The following is a 23,465-nucleotide window of genomic DNA, read 5'->3' on the forward strand; positions in this document are numbered from 1 at the left end:
ATGCCAGGCAGTGTTACAGTGGAGGTTTTCCCAGTGAGGTTATGTGTGTGCTGTCCACATCAACCTATCCTGCTGGGGAAGCCAGTTACGGAGTGATTTCATAGAGCTACCCTAAAACAACCTTTGTCTTTTTTCCGCTATGAGACCTTGAATCCCAACCATTGCTTGTGGTAGAAACTGTTTAAGAATATTTATTTTTATTTCTATTCATGTGTATATTTCTGGACGATTGTATGTTACATGTGTACGCATGTCTGCAGAGGCCAAAAGAGGTTATTTGATCTCCTAGAGCAGGAGATACAGGTGACTGTGAGTCATCCAGTGTGAGTCTAGGAACCAAAGGGCTCCTCTGGAAGAACAGCATGCACTCCTGACTGTTGAACCATCTTCCCAGTCCCTGGAAACTGCTTTGATTCCAACTCTGTAGATATTCCTAAAACATTGAGTTGCCAAACCAGTTGCTCCCACTAACATGGCTTGTAAGCCCTAGAACAGGGAACTAATCTAATCACTAGTTCTAGGAACTGCAGCTCCTAGGTTCTCCCATCTTCCTCCCAGGATACCTTCAGGTCTGGGTTTCTGGGGTGTGATGCAGATAATATATTTACTTCAATATATAGGCTGTTAACTTAAAATGCCTGTGAACGTAGAAAAGCAAGTGGGGAAAAAAAACCTCTGGTTTCAGTCATTTCTGACCCATTTCCGGCTACTGTAGTGGTCTGAATAAGAATGGCTCGCATTTCTGAATGTTTAGCCACCGGAGAATAGAATTCTTTGAGAGGATTAGAAGGATTAAGAGCTGTGGCCTCACTGGAGGAAGTGTGTCACTGGGGTGCGCTTTGAGGGTTCAAAAGCCCGTGCCAAGCCCAGGGCAGCCTAAGGGTCAAGATGTAGTACTCTCAGCTACCTCTTCAGCACAATGTCTGCCTGTGTGCTGCCATGCTCCCCACCATGAGGATAATGAACGAGAGCTTCCTTTTATAAAAGTTGCTGTGGTCATAGTATCTCTTCGCCGTAATTAAGATAGCTACTGACAGTACACTTGGTAAATTACTCCTTAGTGGAACAGTCATTTGGAGCAGGGAAAGGAGGCTCATTTAGCTGCTGTAAGCCTGCATGCCGTTCCTTTTCAGAGTGAATGTGTTTGAAGACAAATCTTTGTGTTTCCCCATTTCTTGTATATTTAAAGTAGATTTTATTTATGTGTGCATGTCTGTTTATGTGCACATGTGTGTCAGTGCTTACAGAGGGCAGAACAGGGCATGGAATCCCCTGGGGCTGCAGTTATTGGAGGCTGTGAGCAGCCTGAGGTGGGTGCTGGAAATCCAACTTCGATTCTTTGCTAGACAGCACGTGCTTTTAAGCACTAAGCCATTTCTCTAGCACCCCATTTCCTGTGCTTGTGCTACTCCAACAATAGCTTATTAACAAAATACCCCAGGAGTCTGTACTAAGTATTCCTCAGAACCAGGGCTAGTTGAAAATAAAAAAAAAACTGCTGTATACTTGATGTGTGTGTGTATGGGGGGGGGTTTCCACGGCAGTACATGTGTTCTACATAAGTAAAACAAAGTCCAGAAACAGGTTAGTCAGTTACTCTCACTGTGTTATATGCAATATGGGTAATTCTCAGAATTCACAGCTTTTGAATAGTGGACTCCTATTTGTCTAGATTTATGTGAAAAGTAATCTAAAGCAAAACTAAGAATTGTAGCATGAATAATAAAATCCCAGAGACAGATATTGGGGTTCAACTTGAAGATCAGAAAAGCAAAGCAGCCAGCCACTAGAGAGCTCTTACCTCTGTTAAATCTTCAGACTGAAAGAGAAAGTGTTCCTGTCTCATCCTGTTTTATATTCTTCTCTAGCACTGGGATTAAAGGTGTGCCCCCCAGCTGCCAGGTCTCTATGGCTAACTAGTGTGGCTGCTGGGATTAAAGGCATGTGCCACCACTGCCTGGCCTGTATGGCTGACTAGTGTGGCGTTTAGCATTCTGATCTTCAGGCAAGCTTTATTTATTAAAATACAAATGAAATATCACTACAAAGATGAACTCTCACTAATGTAATATGTGACCCCTCAAGTCTCATAGTAGAAAGGGATCCATCTTAGCTGCTTTTCTACTGCTGTGATAAAACACCATGACCAAGGCAACTTATAAGAGAAAGCGCATTTAACTGGGCTTATGCTTTCGGAGGATTAGCGTATAGCATGACAAAGCAAAGGCATGGTGACAGGGATAGCTGAGAGCTTACATCTTGAACCACAAGTAGAAGACAGACAGAGAGAGAGAGAGAGAGAGAGAGAGAGAGAGAGAGAGAGAGAGAGAGAGAGAGAGAGAGAGAGAATAAGGAGAGTCTTTTGAAACCTCCAAGCCCACTCCCAGTGACATACCTCCTCCAACAAGGCCACACCTTCTAATCCTTCCTAAAGAGTTCTACCAACTGGGGCTGGGCGGTGGTGGCGCACGCCTTTAATCCCAGCACTCGGGAGGCAAGGGCAGGCGGATCTCTGTGAGTTCCAGACCAGCCTGGTCTACAAGAGCTAGCTCCAGGACAGGCTCTAAAGCCGCAGAGAAACCCTGTCTCGAAAAACAAACAAACAAAAAAAAGAGTTCTACCAACTGGGGACCAAGTATTCAAGCCTGAGCCTATGGGGCCATTCTCATTCAAATAACCACAGGACCATAGAAATCACTAAGCCTAATGATTTTCAAAGGGACACTGTGGAAATTTAGGGGTTACTAAACCACTGGCCAGGGCTATTGGTATGTGGTCAGCAGAGACAGACATGCTAGATGCAAGCTAATCAGTCCCATACAAGAGAGAACTGAGCCACTGGATATCCATGGAGATGACAATCTACATCACCATCTACATGCTGTTTCCATATACACCAAACTGTTGTCAAATGCAGCTGCTGTCATTAATTGAAGGAAGATGGTGTTTTGTTTAGAATATTACTAAGAGCTCACTATTTGAAAAAATGCCAATGGCGGCAAGCTGTTAATGGTATTTCAGCTGTGGAAGCAACATACTTGTTTAGTTTGCATTTGTAGCTGCCCAGTAGAGATTTTACATATTTAATTTATTTTAATTTCATTTATGTGTTTGTATGTGTGTGCCTCATCTGTACATATACTACATGCATGCTGTGCCCTTGGAAGCCAGAAGAAAGCACTGAATCCCCTATAGTGGTATATTATTTATGTTCTAAGAAATAAAGCTTGCCTGAAAATCAGAGTGCAAGGCTCGCCACACTAGTCAGCCATAAAGGCCAGGCAGTAGTGGCACACATCTTTAATCCCAGCAGCTATACTAATTAGCCATAAAGGCCTGGCGGTGGTGGTGCACGCCTTTAATCCCAGCACTGAAAAGGAATATAAGGCAGGAGGAGACAGGAACTTGCTCTCTTTTCAGTCTGAAGATTTCATAGAGGTAAGAGCTCTCTAGTGGCTTGGCTATTTTGCTTCTCTGATTTTTTGGCTTGAACCCAATATTTGTATCTGAGTTTCTATTATTTGTGCTACAATCCCCTGTAAATAAAGTTATTCACAGTTGTGAGCAGCAGGGGTTGGTTTCTGGGATCCCAACTTGGGTCCTCTGCAAGAGCAGTAAGTGCTCTTAATTGCTGAATCATCTCTCCAGTACCAAATTTATATTATTTTACTTTATTTTTTGAGTCTGCGTCTGACTCTGTAGACCAGGCTGGACTTGAACTCACAGATATCTCCCTGCTTCTGCCTCCTGAGTGCTGGGATGGAAGGCATGTACCACCACAACTGATGTTCAATTAAAAAAACGATGAGTGTTTTGCCTGCATGTATGTCTACCATGTGTATGCCTGCTGTCTGAGGTCAGAAAAGGGCAGTGGATCTCCTGGAACTGGACTTACGGATGGTTGTGAGACATCATGTGGCTGTTGGAAATCGAACCCAGGTTCTCTTCAAGAGCATCCAGTTCTCTTAACCTCTGAGTCATCTTTCCAGCATGCCCAGATTTTGCTTATTTTAATATGTAACTTAAATTATGTGCATGCCTGTTTGGGTGGGGGTATGTACATGAGGGTGTGGGTACCCAGGAGGCCCGAAGGCATCAGATATCCTGGAGATGGAGTTGCAAGGGCTGTGAATCACCTGACCTATGTGGTGAGAATGGAAGACCTGTGCTTAATTACATTGTTCTTTTACATTTTATTTTTTATTTTTTGTTTTTGCTTATCCAGACAGGATTTCTCTGTAGCCCTGGCTGTCATGGAATCCACTCTGTAGACCAGGTTGGCCTAGAACTCAGGAGATCCACCTGCCTCTGCCTCCCGAGTGCTGAGATTAAAGGCGTGCGCCACCACCGCCCTACTTTAATACATTGTTTTTTTCATGATGTCCTGTTTATTGCCGATCTTAGTGCCTATGCTAGCAGTATTTTGTTCAGAAAGCCTTCTCTTGTACCAATGAATCCAAGAATATTCCCCACTAACTATTCTATCAGGTTCAGTGTATATGATGTTTTTTTAAAAAATTTTTTATTAATAAAAAATGATTTGGAGTCAGATAGTAGGGTAAAACCTGATAGATTCACAGAGAAAATGAACAGTAACCACTACCCTCCAAGCTTCCCCACTCAAAAGGGCTAACTCAACTCCTTTGGGCTCTCCATATTTGTCTGTTTGTCTATCTCCTTTGCGTCTACCAGAAAACTCTATGATCTACCCTAGTCGGCTGAATATGGGCCTCATCCTCTGAACCAAGACCCGACTATATTGGTGGTTTCTGGGTAACAATATAAACAAATTTCCTGCAACAGTGTATCTGCTTTGTGTTGCTATTTTTGACCCATTTGTAGTTGAGTTTTGTGAATGGTGGTAAGTATGTATCTATTTGGGTTTGACCCATTTGTAGTTGAGTTTTGTGAATGGTGGTAAGTATGTATCTATTTGGGTTTTTCTACATGCAGTCATCCAATTTTACCAGCGCCATTTATTGAAGGTGCTTTCTTTTTACTGTTGGTCTTTCTGGCTTCGTTATCAAAAATCAGGTGTCCATAAATGTGTGTGGACTTATGTCTGGGTCTACAATTTGATTCCATTGATCAGTGTGTCTCTATTTGCACTGATAACATGCTGTTTTTTATTTTCATAGCTTAATATTACAAATTGAAATTGGGGATGGTGATACCTCCAGCACTTCTACTATTTAGGGTTGTTTTTAGCTATCCTGGTTTTTTTTTTCCATATGAAGTTGAGATTTGTCCTTTCAAGATTTGTGAAGAATTACATTGTGGTTTTGGTGGGTATTACATTTAATGTTTGTATTTCTTTTGGTAGAATGGTTATTTTTACTATACTAATTCTCCTTCCTCCATCTGATACCTTTTCCTGTTCTTTTCTTCAATATCTCAAAGTTTTTATCATACAAGTTTTTCACTTCCTTAGTGCGAGCTATCCCAAGATATTTTGTATTATTTAAGGCTATTGTGAAAGGTGCTGTTTCCCTGATTTCTTTCTCAGTTTATTATTTGTATATATGAAGACTACTGATTTTTGTAAGTTAATTTTGTATGCAGTTACTTTGCTGAAAGTGTTCATTAGCTGCAGTTCTCTGGTAGAATTTTAAAGGCACTTATGTATACTGTACTGCCTAGATTTATGTTAACTTGATACAAACTATAGTCATCCAAGAGGAGGAAAATGCCTATAGCCGGGCGATGGTGGCTCATACCTTTAGTTCCAGCACTTGGGAGGCAGAGACAAGTAGATCTCAGTGTGTTTGAGGTCAGTCTGGTCTACAAAGGGAGTTTCAGGACAGCCAAGACTGATATACAGAGAAACCTTGTTTCAAAAAAACAAAGAAAAGAGCTCCAGAAGATTGGACTGTGGGCCAGCCTATAGAACATGTGCCTATTCATTAATGGGGAGGGCACAGTCCATTGTGAGCAGTGCCACCCCTTGGCTGGTAGGCCTAGACTCTATAAGAAAGCAGGCTGAACATACCATGAGGAGTAAGTCAGAAAGCAAAACCCCTTAATGGCCTCTGCATCAGTTCCTGCATCCAGATTCCAGCCCTGTTTGAGTTCCTGTCCTGACTTCCTTTGATGATAAATGGATATGGAAGTGTCAGCCAAATAAACCCCTTTCCTTCCCAACTTGCTTTTTGGTCATGGTGTTTCATTGCAGCAATAGAAACCCTAAGTCATTAAAAACAGAAAGAAACCCCAAGTCATAATACTGTCATATCATCTGCAAATAAAGATACTTTGACTTCTTTCCAATTTGTATCCCCTTGATTTCCTTTAGTTGTCTTATTGCTCTAGGTATGACTTCTAGAGCTAATACATTGTTTTATTACATCATTTGGTTTGGATATTACAATTAGGTTATGCTTTTTGAAACTGTAATTAAATTTAATTGTATTATCTATAATTTGTTATTTCAGTATGGTTACAAGGAATATTTAAAATACGTGTTTTAGATGTCTGTGTTTTAAAATGTATTCTACTTTATTTATGGCTTACTTAATATGTCTAATTGGATGCCTGGATGTCATGATAGTCCTATTTTTATTCCTTTTATTTTGGGGAGATTAGTCCATACTATAATACAGGATATTACACACATCACATTCACACCAACGGTCTATGTAAAAATCCTTCCTCTTTGTATGTTTTTAAGCACTTGTAGTATCTCTTTGTAGTGTAAAATGGCTCCTCATGTGCTTTTTTTTCTTCTTACATGCTGAAGAACTTGAGTTCAAGGTTTTTGTTTTTTACACTATAACAAACCTAGTTGTAATAGCTCCGACTTTTTACTTCAGTATGTTTTAAAACAGTGTTAAGTGCCAGGCAGTGGTTGCCAATGCCTATAATCCCAGCACATGGGAGGCAGAAGCAGGCGGAGCTCCTTGTAGGCCAACCCGGTCTACAAAGCAAGTTCCAGGACAACCATGGCTGTTACCAGAGAAACTGTGTCTCCAAAACCCCCAAAACAAAAACAAAACAAAAAAGTGTTTAAAAAATAGTTACAGCACCACTAAGTAAACCCAATAAACTCATTGGTTTACCAAGAAACAAAGTGTTTGCTGTAAGCATGAAATATGGCCAGTGCAACCTCAGCCAGAACAAAAGAAACTCCCCAATTGTTACACAAATGAGTATGTTTAAAGCAACAGGGTTTTGTACTCTAGAGGACTCTCAGAGAAAAATTGAGAACCGAAGCTGAAAAGCAACTTGCCTGGGGGATTGCTTTATTATTCCTGTATCTCTTTAGAAGTTCGGTTTCAATTTTAAAGACTGGAAAAGTAGAGGACTTGTGTGTTCTAAATTATGTGATAAGAACTTGTTATTTGAATTCTGTCAGCAGAAGGCCTCTTGGGGGATGGTGGAGTGTTCTGTGTTTTTTAGCTGAGGGTCAGAAGAAGGTAGGTTTTGGGTAACCTGTATATGTGTGGCCATTGCCTGAAAACGGAAATCTATTTTTTGTTGTTGTTGTTCTTGTTTTGTTTGTTTTGTTTTTCGAGACAGGGTTTCTTTGTAGCTTTGGGGCCTGTCCCGGAACTTGCCCAGTAGACCAGGCTGGCCTTGAATTCACAGAGATCGTCCTTTCTCTACCTCCTGAGTGCTGGGATTAACGGCATGCACCACCACCGCCCGGCTGATTTTGATGTTTAAGGTCTGTGTTTTTGAAGCTGAGACTCGTGGGTGGTCTACCTAGAAGAGGGGGTTCACCAGAAGATGCCCCTCTGATGACAGACCCCTTTTTTCTTCCTATTCCTGTCCACTGTAGTCTGAGGGGGGATCATCCCTCCCAGCTCCTCCAGGAGGCACAGATTGTGGCCAGCCACACACTCTGGACATCCCAGGGTTCTAGGAAAGTTGTTCGAAACCTCCGGGGCCCTTGTTGTGCCAGCAGCCATCGGCAGGGAGCCTGAAGTGCCGCGCGGAAGGACACAGGGCCCTCCAATGACCCACAGACTAGCGGAGGCTCGGGGTCCCGGGAGGGTCTCGGATTGCCGGCCCTAGATTCACGTGAGATAGTCTCATTGTTCCTTCGTAGCGGGAATGTGTGGGTGGCGTACCCGCTACCTAGGCAACGGCGCTAAGAAGCCTCCAGCCACCCGCACATCCACTTCATTCTCAGCTCAGGAGGACGGGTCACCAGCCTTCCACCTTTCTCCTTTCCCCAGCCACTTTCTTTTTCCCTCGCTCTTTCCCTCCTCCTTCCCCCCCCCCACTAGTTTTCTCACCCCTCCCACCCTTTCCCAGCACTAGTCAAGTCAGTTTCTCTTCCCCACAAAATGGCCACCGCGCTGGACACCCACGGTCACGTGACACCCCCCCAATTCCCGGTCCTAATTTTCACTGCCATCCGGAAAAGGTGCACCGGAAAGAGCAAAGGCGCAGCAGACCAGACAAAGCCCACTACACCATTTTCAAGGCCAGGGACTGAGAGGAGAGGAAGGGTGCTAGAAAGAAAGATGAAAATGAGGTGCACGGGGGGTGGGGACACGCAGTAAATAGGCCTACTTTCAATATTAGGGCCTCATTGCTAGAGGACGGCTGGTGATGATTTCTCGCGAGATCTCGAGAAAACACTAAGTTTAGGGTACCAGGGGAGAACAGGGGAACGCAATCCCAGAGAAGCAGAACAGCCTTTAACGCGGGGTTCACTAAGCACGGACAGGGGAGAGGAATAACTGGACTGACTTGGAAATCTCGCGGGAAGACGAAGGACGCGCGATAGCTAGGTAGCTGGGCAGACAACCTAACGGCAGGGCCCACCTCCTGGGAGGAGGGCGGATGTCTTACGTGCTGACGTAGTGGCCCTCCGAGTTGGTATATAAGCTCGGTGGCCGCGCGGTGCGCTTCAAAGCCGCAGTTCTCCCGTGAGAGGGTCTGTGCGGTGCAGCCGGCGTTTGCTCAGCGTTTGCTCAGCAGCGGAATACTCCGAATTCTCGGTACTCTTCAGGGATGAGTCATGTGGCAGTGGAAAATGCGCTCGGGCTGGACCAGCAGGTGAGCCGCCGCGGTCCCTGCAGCAGGCGCTCCCCGGACCTAGCCCGCCTTGTGGCGCAGCTCTAAGTTCTGCTTTTTCCTTCCCGTTGCCCCGGTGGCTCGGGGCTCCGGGTAGCACTCTCTAGGGGCTCCGGAGGGACTGGATGGTTGCGGGGAGTGCTAGTGCCGGCTGCCCCTCCAGCCCGGCTCGGCTCGGCTCGGGGTATTGTCCCCGGCCCGAGCACAATGGCGGCTTTTGTGTGTGTGTGTGTGTGTGTGTGCGCGCGCGCGCGAGCGAGCGAGCGTGTGTGTGTGTGTGTGTGTGTGTGTGTGTGTGTGAGAGAGAGAGGGGGGGGAGAAAGCGAGAGCGAGCGTGCGAGCGCGCGCAGGCAAGCTGAGGGGGAGGGGGCGCGCTCTTGTGGGCGCGCGCGCACCCTAGTTGATTAGTGACCCGCGGAGGGGGGGGGAGGGGAGGGGACTGCGCGTGGCGGCGCGCTGGCGGAGGTGGGTAGTTTTGTTTGGCCTCGGATTTCTAGGGCTTTCGACCTCCACGGCTCCCGTGGGCGCGCTTTTTAACCCCGGTAGTCGGCGGCGGCGGCGCGCGGGTTAGCCGAGGGGCCGCGCGGCGCTGGAATGTGGGAGGGGGCGCCGCGCGGGGGGAGGGGGCTGGCCTGTGCGCGGGCTAATGGCGGCGGCCTCCTTTGTGTGGCGCAGGCTGGCTGTGCGGTGCGCCCCCCTCCTGGCCTGCTTTCCGGCGTGCTCGGGAGCATTTCAGCCGGGGTTCTTGGCCACCGCGGGCCCGGTGCGTCTCGTCATGGGAGGCCGCGGTTCCCGAGTGGAAAGTTTTGTGACGCAGAAATTTCAGGGCGGATTGGGCGGGGGGAGGAGGGGGAGGGAGGCCGGAGCCGCTGCGTGCGCACTGGCGCCGGGCTCGGCGGTGACGCGAGCCACCCGGCGCGGCCCTTGCTCAGCCTTGGGCCAGGATCCGGCCGCGGAGCTCCGAACCTGGCTCCCCGGGCTTTTCCTAGGCGCAGGGGAGGACCCAATTGGCATCATCGAGAGGCAAAATGCCCAGAATATGGCAACAGTTTTGTTGTTGACTTGTTGCCGCCGTTGAAGTATAATTGGTATAGATAGGCCTAGTGTCTGATTCCTTAATGGAGATTCCTTTTCTAGGTTTAAGAGGCTGAAGAGGTGAGGATGTGCGACCTGTGCTCGCCTCTTAGCCTGGGCTAGTGACCCGGCACAGTCAATCTTCGCTGTTGTGACATTGTAACTTTACTGTTGCATAGATTAAAAAGAAAACAAGAGTATCGCCCGGTATCAAGGGCAGAGGTTCTCCCTAGTTTTAACATTTTCCGTCTAAATGATTATGTTTCCAAGAGCCTTTCGTAAATTTGTAACAATTTAACTAAAAAATTAGGGATTCCAGGTCGTTCAAGTTTGTGAAGAGTGCCAAGAGTGCATTTGGCAACTTTGTTGCGTATTAGATTGTTGCCAAGTGATACGTTAAATCTTAAATGTTACAAGTACTGTAACATTTGACAACATTTTTGCTAATAGAAATGAGGTTACAGTTGCTTTCAGTTTTCAGTGACTGCAGTAATTGTTCGCCAGCGTCACTGAACTTTAAGCACAAATTTATGAACTAAATGTACTAAAAGTGTAGTTCAGTCTTTCCTGGCTTTTTTGGGGGGGTGTTTTCATTTGCGGTTTAATGGTTAGGTAAATCGACAATAGGGTTCAGAAGGTAAAGACGCCTGCCTGATGACCTCAGTTTGATGTCTGGGATCCAGCATAAGGCAGGATCTCTTGAGTTCAAGACCAGCCTGGTCTATCTATAGGAGTTCGAAGTTAGCCAAGGCGGCAGAGATGGCCACCCCACTCCAGAACTCTAGCCGGCATACACATCAAAGTATGCAATTAAAAATTTAAAAACTTTTTAAAACGCCCATGAAGATAGCATGTAGCATTTTTGTAGAATCTTGAAACTTTTGAGCTAACCAGTATAAACAGACGGGGGTAGACTTGGAAGGTTGAAGCCAGTTAAATTTTCTTTAGTAAGAACATCAAAAACCGATGACTAGTTCTGTGAACTTATATAGTTAAATGGGAGAATAGGAATTATTTCAGTTTTGCTCCATCATAGAGTTTAGTGGTGAGCGTATTGCCAAAATTTTGCTTTATGTAGTGTTATCCCAATTTAATATATTTGCGAATAAAGGAACTAAAGAATAGTTTGGAAATTTGTCTTTATGTGCTTTTAGGTTTAAGGTTTAAAGTAATAGCAAATAGAAAGTTGGTGGCATTTAGAAACAAAAAATGACAAAAATCTTATACCCATTTAATGTGTGTGTGTGTGTGTTTGTGTGTTTTAGAATAGGGTCTGATGTAGCCAAGGTTATCCTGGGAGTCCCTATATTGCTGACAATGGCTTTGAAGTCCTGATCCACCTGCCTCTACTTCTCTAATACTGGGACTATGGGCATGAACCATCACAGTTGGTTTTTGTGGTACTAGGGATTAAAACTCAGGGCTTCATACATCAACATAAAATGTGTTCTGAGCACCTATTTAATATTTTAAAACCGTTTTCTTTGGCTACCTGACCTTAAACTTTTTAAAAAAAGATTTGTTTTTATTTTTTTGTGTGTCTGCTTGTATGTATGTTGTACCAGGGTGTCCTTGGAGGCCAGAAGAAAGCAGTGGATCTCCTTGAACTGCAGTTGTTGAGTTCTTAATGACCCTGTTTTAGCCACTTGAATACTGGGGTACAAGTGCAAGTGCAGCCATGCCCTGGCCAAATTTTTGAGATTCAGTGTAACTAAGTTTTATTAAATGAGGAGCTTTTACTATGGAAAAATATGCTTTTGGGGTCACATGTTAAATTTTAATAGCTGTGGGCTTCATGGGGCAACCTTGAGTGTGGGACTAGAAAATGGAGTAGAAGGCACAGTTAGCTCCTTTAGTGTATTTCATTCAGCATGAAGACTAAAAACAATCTGGTTTTCTTCTAGTTTGCTGGCCTAGACCTGAACTCCTCAGATAATCAGACTGGAGGAAGTACAGCAAGCAGTAAGTAAAACATTTTATGGGCATATTGAATATCAGCACTAGATAGCTTAATAATTCCTTGAATGTTAAAATTTAATGAACACTGTTAGAATGTGCTTTCACTGACTGGAAGTTACAAAGTATGTAGGTTATAAGCTATAAGGTATGTAGGTCAGTGATCAAGTCCTTCCTTGAATAGCATATGCAAGGTCCTGTCTTCCATTTGTGTTATTGCCAAAAAGAATCTTTAGTTGGTATGGGGAACATTTTATGCATGTATGTACAGGGGTGCCCTGTTGGTGCTTAGGTGTATATAATATGTACTGTTTTTCTCGAGTCTGGTACCTTTAGTTAGCTTAAGTATTGAAGTAGATTTCTGTGGTTTATTTCTCAGACAATATTTCAGTTTAGGTTTCTTCTCACTTAATAAATTACTGTTTTTGGTTTTTCAAGACAGGATTTCTCTGTATGATACTCCTGGCTGTCCTCAAACTTGCTTGGTAGACCAGGGCAGCCTCAAACTCATTGAGATCTGATGGGATTAAAGGCGTGCGCCACCACCGCCCGGCACATAAAAGTATTATTAAGCAATGGCACAAGTTTACCTAGCTACATGTTTTAAATTTCATGGGTTTTTCTTCTTTTCTTTTTTTGGGGGGAAGGGGAGGCAAGTTTAGACTCTTTTTTTATTATCCTATCAGATTTTTCAACTCTTTAATCCAGAAGTACAAAGAAAATTAGGCTAAAAACTACTAGTAGCCAGTTAACTATTAGGGGTCCTTCTCATTTGTTTTGATGGCAGGGTCTCTACAAAGTCAGGACTATTCTGGTATTCATGTAGACCACACTGGCCTCATTCAGAGATCCACTTGCCTCTGTTGGTATTAAATGTGTGCACCACCACACCCAGTCTAACTACTAGGTTTAAAGTGACTTTTTTCCTTCTGGAGACAAAGTTTATGTAGTTAGGGAGGCCTTAAACTAGAGATGATCTTCCTGCCCTTCCTTAGCTAGGATTACAGGCATATTCCTGATTTAAAATCAGATCTTGCTTACCAACTCTTTAAATTTGTTAGGAATGTTTTACTGTTTTTTTTTAAATAGGGGTTTGATGAAAAGCTTTACTGTGAAGGTATTTGACATTTTTATTAATTTTATGTTCTTACAGAAGGACGCTATATTCCTCCTCATTTAAGGAACAGAGAAGCTACTAAAGGTGAGTCCTTAACACCAGTTTGGTAAATCTAATTCTTGATTCATTTAGAAATTGGTCAAAACCTAGGGAAACCAAAACAATTTGTGAGGCCTATACATTTCTACTAGGATATTGATTTAAAATACTGGGACTTACTAACTTTGAAAAACCTTAACTGATGTTACAGCAGGGAAAATTTGTCTTTGGTGTCATGGTTTTTGTATAATTTGTTAATCTTTTATAATTAGTTACATACTGATTTTCATGTGAATGCCATGGAAATAGTAAGTTGTTATTGTCCAGCATATGACAAAATGAAGATGGACTTACGACAAGATAAGTTAAACCATCAGGCACATTTTAATGATTTGGGAATGTTGTCTGATGTGAAATGAACAAGAACTCTTTATTGTAGAAAGAAAAGAAGCAGGATCTTGAATTTTACAACTGGAAGAGATCTGCAGAAGCAATTAAATTCTTGATTGTTAGTGAAAGCACATGACTCAGTAATGGTAGAGATGAAGGCAGGAGGAAAGTAACTTGTAAATGCTGACTAATAAGATGTCATTGAAACTAGTCAACCCTACTTGTCTTAAATCTGCCTGTCTTTGGGGATCCCCACTTAAATATTTACATTTGACTTTGTATTAGGAGCATATGGTGGAGTGTTTTTTTTGAGTATTGATAATGTTAAACTTGGAAACAAAGCACTAAAATAATACCATTGTAGTGTGATTCATGTGTACAAAGCATTGTGCTTGCACTTTTGCTATTGGAACTGAAAAATAACTAAAGGAAATAATCTGACAATGCTAATTGAAACTCTTGTGGCTGTTTCTTTGTAAATTCATTCACACCTGTAAAGTGAGTGGAAGTTAATACATTATATGATAGAAGACAGCACCGTAGTTATCTTGGTACAAGCAAAACTGTTGACCTCTTAGAGATGGTATTCATCCAAAATACTCCTAGCCTGACAGATTGCATGATCTGCGATACAGTACTTGATAGTGGAGAGAATCGAAGACTTTAGGTACAACTTGTCTTACTTTCTGGTGCCGCCACTAAAATGTTTGTTTACATTGGTGTTTGATACCAGAAAAATATGAGTCTTTGGGCTTCAAATTCAGAAAATTGGATTCTTTTGAGTTTGTGGTGGGTTTGTTTTTTTTAGGATTCTACGACAAAGACAGTTCAGGGTGGAGTTCTAGTAAAGATAAGGATGCATACAGCAGTTTTGGATCCCGGGGTGATTCAAGAGGGAAGTCTAGTTTCTTCAGTGATCGTGGAAGTGGGTCAAGGGGAAGGTAAGTGAAATCACTTTACATGTATATACTAGTCATTTAGGAATTTATCATTTATATTATATCTTTACCCTGACTGTCAGGGTAAAAGTGGATGTTGGGCATTTTCTTTACTTACTACATTTTCTTAGCTGCAAGATTAAACATATTACATAGATACAAGTCCAAAAGAGAAGTCAGTTTTTTTCCATTTCTCTAGTTTTATATTACCTATTTAAAAAGTAATTTCCTAGTGAATAGGGTTTTTTTTTAAAAACCTTATATTTTTGATTATACAAGTATGGTGAACTGACCCCATGTGTCTAATAATAGCTGTGGTTAGTCTCCTGTATCCAGATTTTTGGCAGACAGACCTAAAACTAAACACATTTTTTTCAGGCAAGGATTTTTACTTAAACTGTCCCACATGAATTATCTCAAGTGGTGTCATAGCATAACCCGAACAATTGGTGTTTGAGGTGCTCTTCCTTTATTTATAAAACTTTACTACAAAATTACATTTGATACTTTTATGGCAAGGGCTATATGCCAGTTAATTTTTTTTTCCTCGAGACAGGGTTTTACTGTAGCTTTGGAGCTTGTCCTGTCCTGGAACTAGCTCATGTAGACCAGGCTAGCCTCAAACTCGGAGACCTGCCTGCCTCTTCCCGAGTGCTGGGACTGAAGGCGTGTACCACCACCGCCTGGCTCCCGGCTCGCCGATTAAAAATTTTTAATTAATTTTTTTGCTCCGAGATAGTTTCTCTGTGTAGCCCCTGCTGTCCTGGAACTCACTCTGTGGACAAGGATGGTCTTGAACTCACAGAGATCCGCCTGCCTCCTGGGATTAAAGGCATGTAATGTCATTAGAGTCTTAAGTCATTCATTCCTTTTTGTTTTTACTTCCTGAACAGTTTTCCTCTTCATCCAGTCTTTACCCTCTACCTCCCCTCTTTTCCCCCACATCCACTCTTCCCTTTCTCTTCAGAAAGGGGCAGTAAAACCCTAATTCTTAATAATAGAATGTATGAGGTAAGATTGGGCCTCATGGCTCTAAGAATAAAGGAAGATACTAATTTTTAAAAATGATAGAATCTGGTTTATCAATAAAACAATTGAACTGTTGACATCTTGTAGTTGATCAATTCCTCTATATGAGAAAGTCTTCTGGAGTAGTAATATGATCTGATGATGGTTACGATTCTAATTTATTACTTTTGGTTTTCAGGTTTGATGATCGTGGGCGGGGAGACTATGATAGCATTGGCAGCCGTGGAGACAGAAGTGGCTTTGGCAAATTTGAAAGAGGTGGAAACAGTCGCTGGTGTGACAAATCAGATGAAGATGACTGGTCAAAACCACTCCCGCCCAGTGAACGCTTGGAACAGTAAGATTTTGAAGTATGCAATTTTGATGAAGTCTCTCGCACTGGTATTACATGTAAATTTACCAATCTTTATTTTAGGGAACTCTTTTCTGGAGGCAATACTGGGATTAACTTTGAGAAATACGATGACATTCCAGTCGAAGCAACAGGCAACAACTGTCCTCCACATATTGAAAGTGTAAGTACTTACTCTATTAAACTACAGAGAAACATAGCTAGCTATACATTAGAGTTTCTGTAAAGAGAAACATTAGTTGAATTTAGTTGCCATTGTCCTTGATTCACTACCTGAAATAGGAAATGTGTCAAATATAAAAGCCCAACTTAAGTAATTGTAAGTTAAACTTGCTGTTTGTTTTCATTTTTATTAGTATAAAACAGGGTGCCTTTGGATAATATTTCTACTTATTTCATGCCATTGAATTTCTTCACAGTTCAGTGATGTTGAGATGGGAGAAATTATTATGGGAAATATTGAGCTTACTCGTTATACTCGTCCAACTCCAGTGCAGAAGCATGCTATTCCTATTATCAAGGAGAAAAGAGACTTGATGGCTTGTGCCCAAACAGGTAAGTTCACTGGATAAGAGTAAATGTCACATACATTAGTAAATGTCACATACATACAGACAATAGGTATTTGTGGGTTGTGTGCCATACTCAATTATATTGTCTGTAGTGTCAAAGAAGTCATGGGTGATAATATAAATTGTTAATATCTGTATTTTTTCTGTAAATCCTTTTTAAAAAAAAGTTTAGTTTGTTCCTAAATTTGCTGAGTCTTGTTTTTTAGCCAGCTAAAGAGGTTATATGAAATTTTTGGGAAGTTTGGTCATAAAGTAAAACTGCTAATTAGCTCCCAATGTTGACTCAGAAGTAGTAAGCAGAGTTTAATTTTATTGTGGTCAACTGAACATGCTTTCTCTTCCCAGGCTCTGGAAAAACTGCAGCATTTCTTTTGCCCATCTTGAGTCAGATTTATGCTGATGGTCCAGGAGAGGCTCTGAGGGCCATGAAGGTAATTCCCTAATGCCGAGAATGGGGCCTAGGAAGTGTTGTGTCCTTGAGCTGTGTATGTACAATTAATTACAATGTTCCTTTATAAACATGGAGTTACTGTGAAACTTGTAGGACGCTATTGAGAGCCTTCCAAATGGTGCTTAAGACTAGCCTAATGAAGTTTTATGGTATAGTATATATATTACAAAAGAAAATGAACTTTTAAAGGGGTAATTTAAATTTTTATAGATTAATTTATGTGATAAGTTGATAAGCAGATTAACAAACTTCTATTTCTTAGGAAAATGGACGATATGGGCGTCGCAAACAGTACCCAATCTCCTTGGTACTGGCACCAACGAGAGAATTGGCAGTGCAGATCTATGAGGAAGCCAGAAAAGTAAATATGCATTTAGTGATTCATAGCTTTCCCATTGTTTCTAATAAAATATTTTATGTCCATGTAAAAATCTTGACACTGGATTTGATGGAGTTTCTTTGTTTATAGTTCTCATACCGATCTAGAGTTCGTCCTTGTGTGGTTTATGGTGGTGCTGAAATTGGTCAACAGATTCGAGACTTAGAACGTGGATGCCACTTGTTAGTAGCTACTCCAGGACGTCTAGTGGACATGATGGAGAGGGGAAAGATTGGATTAGACTTCTGCAAGTATGTATTTGTTAGCATTGTCTAAATATATAAAGATTGAGAAGTGGTTTACAGAAAGTTCATTCATCATAATTCCAGTGTTGAAAAGTCAGCTAACGTTTTAGTAGAGGCTAATAACTAGTTCCAAAGCCAAAGTGGGGGCCAGCAAGGTGGCTCAGCAGGTGCTTGCTGCCAAACCTGGTGAACAGCTTGGTAGAGGAAAATTTTATTCCTGCAGTGCCATATACATGTGTGTATGTACACAAAATAAAAGTAAAAAAGGTAAAAAAATTAGCTCTGATCTTAAATGACTTAAGCTATTAGCAAGAATCATTTGTTTGCTACATAACTGTATTCATAACGTTGATTATATCATTTAAGTTAACGAGCAGATAAAGCCATACGTTACTTTGATTTCTTTTCAAAATCTTAATTTTTTTCATGACAGATACTTGGTGTTAGATGAAGCTGACCGGATGTTAGATATGGGGTTTGAACCTCAGATACGTAGAATAGTTGAACAAGATACTATGCCTCCAAAAGGTGTCCGCCACACTATGATGTTTAGTGCTACTTTTCCTAAGGAGATACAGGTACTATTATACAATTATTTTTCTTATTTCAATAGATTTTTCAGTATTTTGTTACTTGTCACCACACTTGAGCAAAAATAGAGGTTTATGGGGGGGCAGTATAGAGTTGGAGGGCTTGCAAAATGGCCCAGTGAGTAAAGTTGTTTGCTACCTGAATTCAATACCTATAAGCCACATGATGAAAAAGAATCAGTTCCTTTGAGCGGTCCTCTTTTGACAGGAACACTTAAATACATGTAATAAAATTGCAAAATTAAAGAATGGCTTTTTTCCTTTAGATGCTGGCCCGTGATTTTTTGGATGAATACATTTTTCTGGCTGTAGGAAGAGTTGGGTCTACTTCAGAGAACATCACACAAAAAGTGGTTTGGGTGGAGGAAATGGACAAACGGTCATTTCTGCTTGACCTCCTAAATGCAACAGGTAAACTTAGAAGTTCTACCTCTAGACTTAATTTATGTAACAAGAATCCCTTTGTATATCATTATCCCCCCCCCATTCAAAACAGTGTCAATTGTCCATTTTGATTGTCTTAGTATAAGTTACTAATAGTGATAAACACTTTATTTTCAAATTTAGGCAAGGATTCCCTGACCCTAGTATTTGTGGAGACCAAAAAGGGTGCAGATTCTCTGGAGGATTTCTTATATCATGAAGGATATGCCTGTACCAGTATCCATGGAGACCGTTCTCAGAGAGATAGAGAAGAGGCTCTTCACCAGTTCCGCTCAGGAAAAAGCCCAATTCTAGTGGCAACAGCAGTATGTATAATGCTCTGTATATTTTTTCTCAAGTTTATTGTGCCCAAATACTTGTTTTTAGTGAGCCATTTATAACAAAAGATATATTTCAGGTAGCAGCAAGAGGACTGGATATTTCAAATGTGAAACATGTTATTAATTTTGACCTGCCTAGTGATATTGAAGAATATGTGCATCGCATAGGCCGTACAGGGCGTGTAGGAAACCTTGGTAAGTGTGGTTACCAGTTATCTTGATTGTTGTTATTCATTGTGATAATGCACAGGAAAGAACTGTTTTTTTTTGTTGTTGTTGTTGTTTTATTTTTATTTTTTGTTTGAAACAGGGACTCTAGTCTGGGCTGGTCTTGAACTCAACAGAAATCTCCCTATCTCTGCCTTCAGAGTGCTGGATTAAAGGTGGTTCATAACCACACATGCCCACCTAGAACTTTATAGAGTCTTAAATATTCTTAATTTTTCAAACAATGCAATCAGTATTTATTGGTTAAATAAGCTCATAATATTTTTTTATTTTTGATAAGAAAAGTAAAAATGGTAAGCTACCTTTCTGGAATAATTTTTTCCTTTTGAAACTGTTTTAGGTCTTGCCACCTCATTCTTTAATGAAAGGAACATAAATATCACTAAGGATTTATTGGATCTTCTTGTTGAGGCAAAACAAGAAGTGCCATCTTGGTTAGAAAACATGGCTTTCGAACACCACTACAAGGGTAGCAGTCGTGGACGCTCTAAGAGGTAAGGTTTTTTTCTTTTTTTCTTTTTGTGTCGTATACACGATGCATGAGGTATACTTATATTTCCAAGTGTTGTTTTAAAATACATGTCATACCATCAATGCTTACACTTTTGAAAACACTTGGGAAAAGTATGACTAGATGGGGAATTTGGATGGGAAAGTTAGAAATTATTAGGAAGTTTGATAGGAGTTGGGTTTAATGCCTTACTACCTGTCTACCAACATCAATCTTTACCCTGCCCCTTGCAGCAGTCGATTTAGTGGAGGCTTTGGTGCCAGAGACTATCGACAAAGTAGTGGTGCCAGCAGTTCCAGCTTCAGCAGCAGCCGCTCAAGCAGCAGTCGCAGTGGTGGAGGTGGACATGGCAGTAGCAGAGGATTTGGTGGAGGTAATATTTGTTTTAAATCCATAATTTTTGAAAAGTATATCTTAAACAATTAAGATCATTCAGGGAAATTCATCAGTTAGATTGCTTTTCATAACTTCTGAAGGAAACGATTGTTGCTAACAATAGATGACTTAATATTTCTTTTTTTCTTTTTAAATCTCTCACTAGGTGGCTATGGAGGCTTTTACAACAGTGATGGATATGGAGGAAATTATAACTCCCAGGGGGTTGACTGGTGGGGTAACTGAGCCTGCCTTGCGCAGTAGGTCACCCTGCCAAACAAGCTAATATGGAAACCACATGTAACTTAGCCAGACTATACCTTGTGTAGCTTCAAGAACTCGCAGTACATTACCAGCTGTGATTCTCCACTGAAATTTTTTTTTTAAGGGAGCTCAAGGTCACAAGTAAAGATGAAAGGAACAATCAGCAGCCCTGTTCGAAGGTGGTTTGAAGACTTCATTGCTGTAGTTTGGATTAACTCCCCTCCCGCCTACCCCTATTCCCAAACTGCATTTATAATTTTGTGACTGAGGATCATTTGTTTGTTAATGTACTGTGCCTTTAACTTTAGACAACTTTTTATTTTGATGTCCTGTTGGCTCAGTAATGCTCAAGATACCAATTGTTTTTGACAAAATAAATTTACTGAACTTGGGCTAAAATCAAACCTTGGCACACAGGTGTGATACAACTTAACAGGAATCATCGATTCATCCATAAATAATATAAGGAAAAAACTTAAGTGGTAGCCTGCATTAGGCTTTTTGATACTTGCAGATTGGGGGAAAACAAACAACAAACGTCTTGAAGCATATTAATGGAATTAGTTTCTAATGTGGCAAACTGTATTAAGTTAAAGTTCTGATTTGCTCACTCTATCCTGGATAGGTATTTAGAACCTGATAATAGTCTTTAAACAAGCCATTCCAGTCATGATGAGGTGATGTATGAATACATGCATACATTCAAAGCACTGTTCTCAAAGTTAATGCAAGTAAATACAGCAATTCCTCTTTCAATGTTTAGGCAGATCGTTAACTATGAGCTAGCCAAATGTGGGCATGTTATTACAGGGAAAGTTTAAAGGTCTGATAACTTGAAATAGGTTTTTAGGAGAATTCATCTACTTAGACTTTTTAAATGCCTGCCATAAAAGAAATTGAAATGGTAGAATGGCTGACCACAGCAATGACCAGCCCTCATTTAGGGCTCCGGATGATTTTTGGTCTAATAACGCATGCTAGTGTTGATGTTTTTTGGTCAAGATGGGATGAACAGGAAGAATTATGCAGCAGGCTTTATTTTAAATGCCGATTCACATTACTCTGTTCAAGCTGCGTTGAGATGTTAAACTGGCTTACTATAGACTTTGTAAAAAAAAAAATGGCTCCAGAAGAGTAACAAACTAAAATCTGAGATCACACAGGTTGGAAATATGTACATAACTGCACAAGGTGTCAATTCTGCTCTACAGTGCAGTTTAGTCAGTTTTAGTTGCATAGGTTTCCATTGTATTTATAGTCTGTTTATGCTAAATCTGGCCAAAGATGAGCATTGTCCACCACTAAAATGCCTATGCCACTTGGAATTCTGGGCTAATTTTGTGACCAGAATGCAGTGATCAAAACGCTCAATCTTTTTACAGTGGCATAGGAAGATGGCAAAAATTTCCTAAAGTGCAATAGATTTTCAAGTGTATTGTGCCTTGTTCTAAAACTTTTATTAAGTAGGTGCACTTGACAGTATTGAGGTCATTTGTTATGGTGCTATTTCAATTAGTCTAGGTTTAGGCCCTTGTACATTTTGCCCATAACTTTTTACAAAGTACTTCTTTTATTGCACATTCAGAGAATTTTATATATATGTCTTGTGTGCGTGTCCTTAAACTTCCAATCTTATTTTGTCTCTTGGAGATTGTTGAACGCAGCTTGTCTAGGAAAGGGATGGGACTAGATTCTAAAATTTATTTGGGACCATGGGAATGATAGTTGGGAAGAAAACTTTGCACACGACAGATTTCTAGATACTTTTTGCTGCTAGTTTTATGTAATATTTATTGAACATTTTGACAAATATTTATTTTTGTAAGCCTAAAAGTGATTCTTTGAAAGTTTAAAGAAACTTGACCAAAAGACAGTACAAAAACACTGGCACTTGAATGTTGAATGTCACCGTATGCGTGAAATTATATATTTCGGGGTAGTGTGAGCTTTTAATGTTAAGTCATAATAACTCTTAAGTCAAATTAAGCAGACCCGGCATTGGCGGTGTAGCCATAACTTTCTGATGTTAGTAAAAACAAAATTGGCGACTTGAAATTAAATCATGCCAAGGTTTTGATACACTTGTCTTAAGATAATGAAACACTTCAAAACACTGATACAAAGTGTCCAGATTCTCAGATGTTTGTTGTGTGAGTTTTGTTTAGTTGTATTTTTTTTTTCAGTGAATGTCTGGCACATTGCAATCCTCAAACATGTGGTTATCTTTGTTGTATTGGCATATTCAGTGACTTGTACATTCAGCAATAGCATTTGAGCAAGTTATATCAGCAAGCAATATTTTCAGTTATGTTTCAAAAATGAGTTTAAACTTGCTGAATGTAAAGATTGACCCTCAAGTCACTGTAGCTTTAGTAGTTGCTTATTGTATTAGTTTAGATGCTAGCACTGCATGTGCTGTGCATATTCTGGTTTTATTAAAATAAAAAGTTGAACTGCACAGTCTCCTTTGTTGTTGTCAATTGTGGTTTACTTTTAGAGGTGAAAATAAAGTTGTGCTCTTGCCTGAATTGTAATGTGTCATTTGATTGTTGTCCATTCCCCCGTGTATTTGATAAAACAGTGTTGGAATACTGTGCGCATGGGATTGTGTGTGTGTGTGTGTGTGTGTGTGTGTGTGTGTGTGAGAGAGAGAGAGAGAGAGAGAGAGAGAAAGTTGAAAGGGATGCATGTGTTAATTTTACTCGGCGGTAAAAAACAATGACATTTTGAATTTTGCATGCAAATGGATGGAAATAGAAAACACTATCCTGAGTGAGATAACCCAGACCCAAAAATATGAATATATTATATACTCATTAGTGGATTCTGGCCATAAACAAAGGACATTGAGCCTATAGTTCGTGATCCTAGGTGAATCCAAAGAAAAACAGATCCTCCTGGAAATTGTATGCAACAAGATTGCCGGGCAAAAGTTGGAAGCATATGGGTGGGGTGGGGAGAGGGGTAGAAAGGAAAGACTGGAGAGAGCTTGGGGGAGTGGGAGGGTGGAGATGGAAACGGAAAAAGATCTACATTAAGGGAGCCATTTTAGGGCTGACAAGAGACTTGGCTCTAGAGGGGATCCCAGGTGTCCACGGGGATGTTCCTTGGGCAGCAGTGCCAAGGGTGCCTGAACTGGCCTTGCCCCACTATCACACTGATGTTTA

General features: G+C 41.1%; 1 protein-coding gene across 1 annotated transcript; it reads left to right on the forward strand.

Moving 5' to 3' along the window:
* The first annotated feature begins 8,848 nt into the window (after positions 1–8,848).
* Positions 8,849–22,826, forward strand: Ddx3x (DEAD-box helicase 3 X-linked). Its single transcript, XM_038316155.1, has 17 exons — positions 8,849–9,006; positions 12,003–12,060; positions 13,208–13,255; positions 14,409–14,541; positions 15,746–15,904; positions 15,983–16,082; positions 16,339–16,474; positions 16,837–16,922; positions 17,205–17,303; positions 17,412–17,572; positions 18,000–18,144; positions 18,423–18,567; positions 18,724–18,905; positions 18,998–19,115; positions 19,489–19,642; positions 19,893–20,032; positions 20,201–22,826. The coding sequence occupies exons 1-17, from the start codon at positions 8,962–8,964 to the stop codon at positions 20,278–20,280; spliced, it is 1,989 nt and encodes a 662-aa protein (XP_038172083.1). The 5' UTR covers positions 8,849–8,961; the 3' UTR covers positions 20,281–22,826.
* The last annotated feature ends 639 nt before the right edge of the window (positions 22,827–23,465 follow it).

Source organism: Arvicola amphibius, chromosome X (genome assembly GCF_903992535.2).
Source record: "Arvicola amphibius chromosome X, mArvAmp1.2, whole genome shotgun sequence".
Lineage (NCBI taxonomy): Eukaryota > Metazoa > Chordata > Mammalia > Rodentia > Cricetidae > Arvicola > Arvicola amphibius.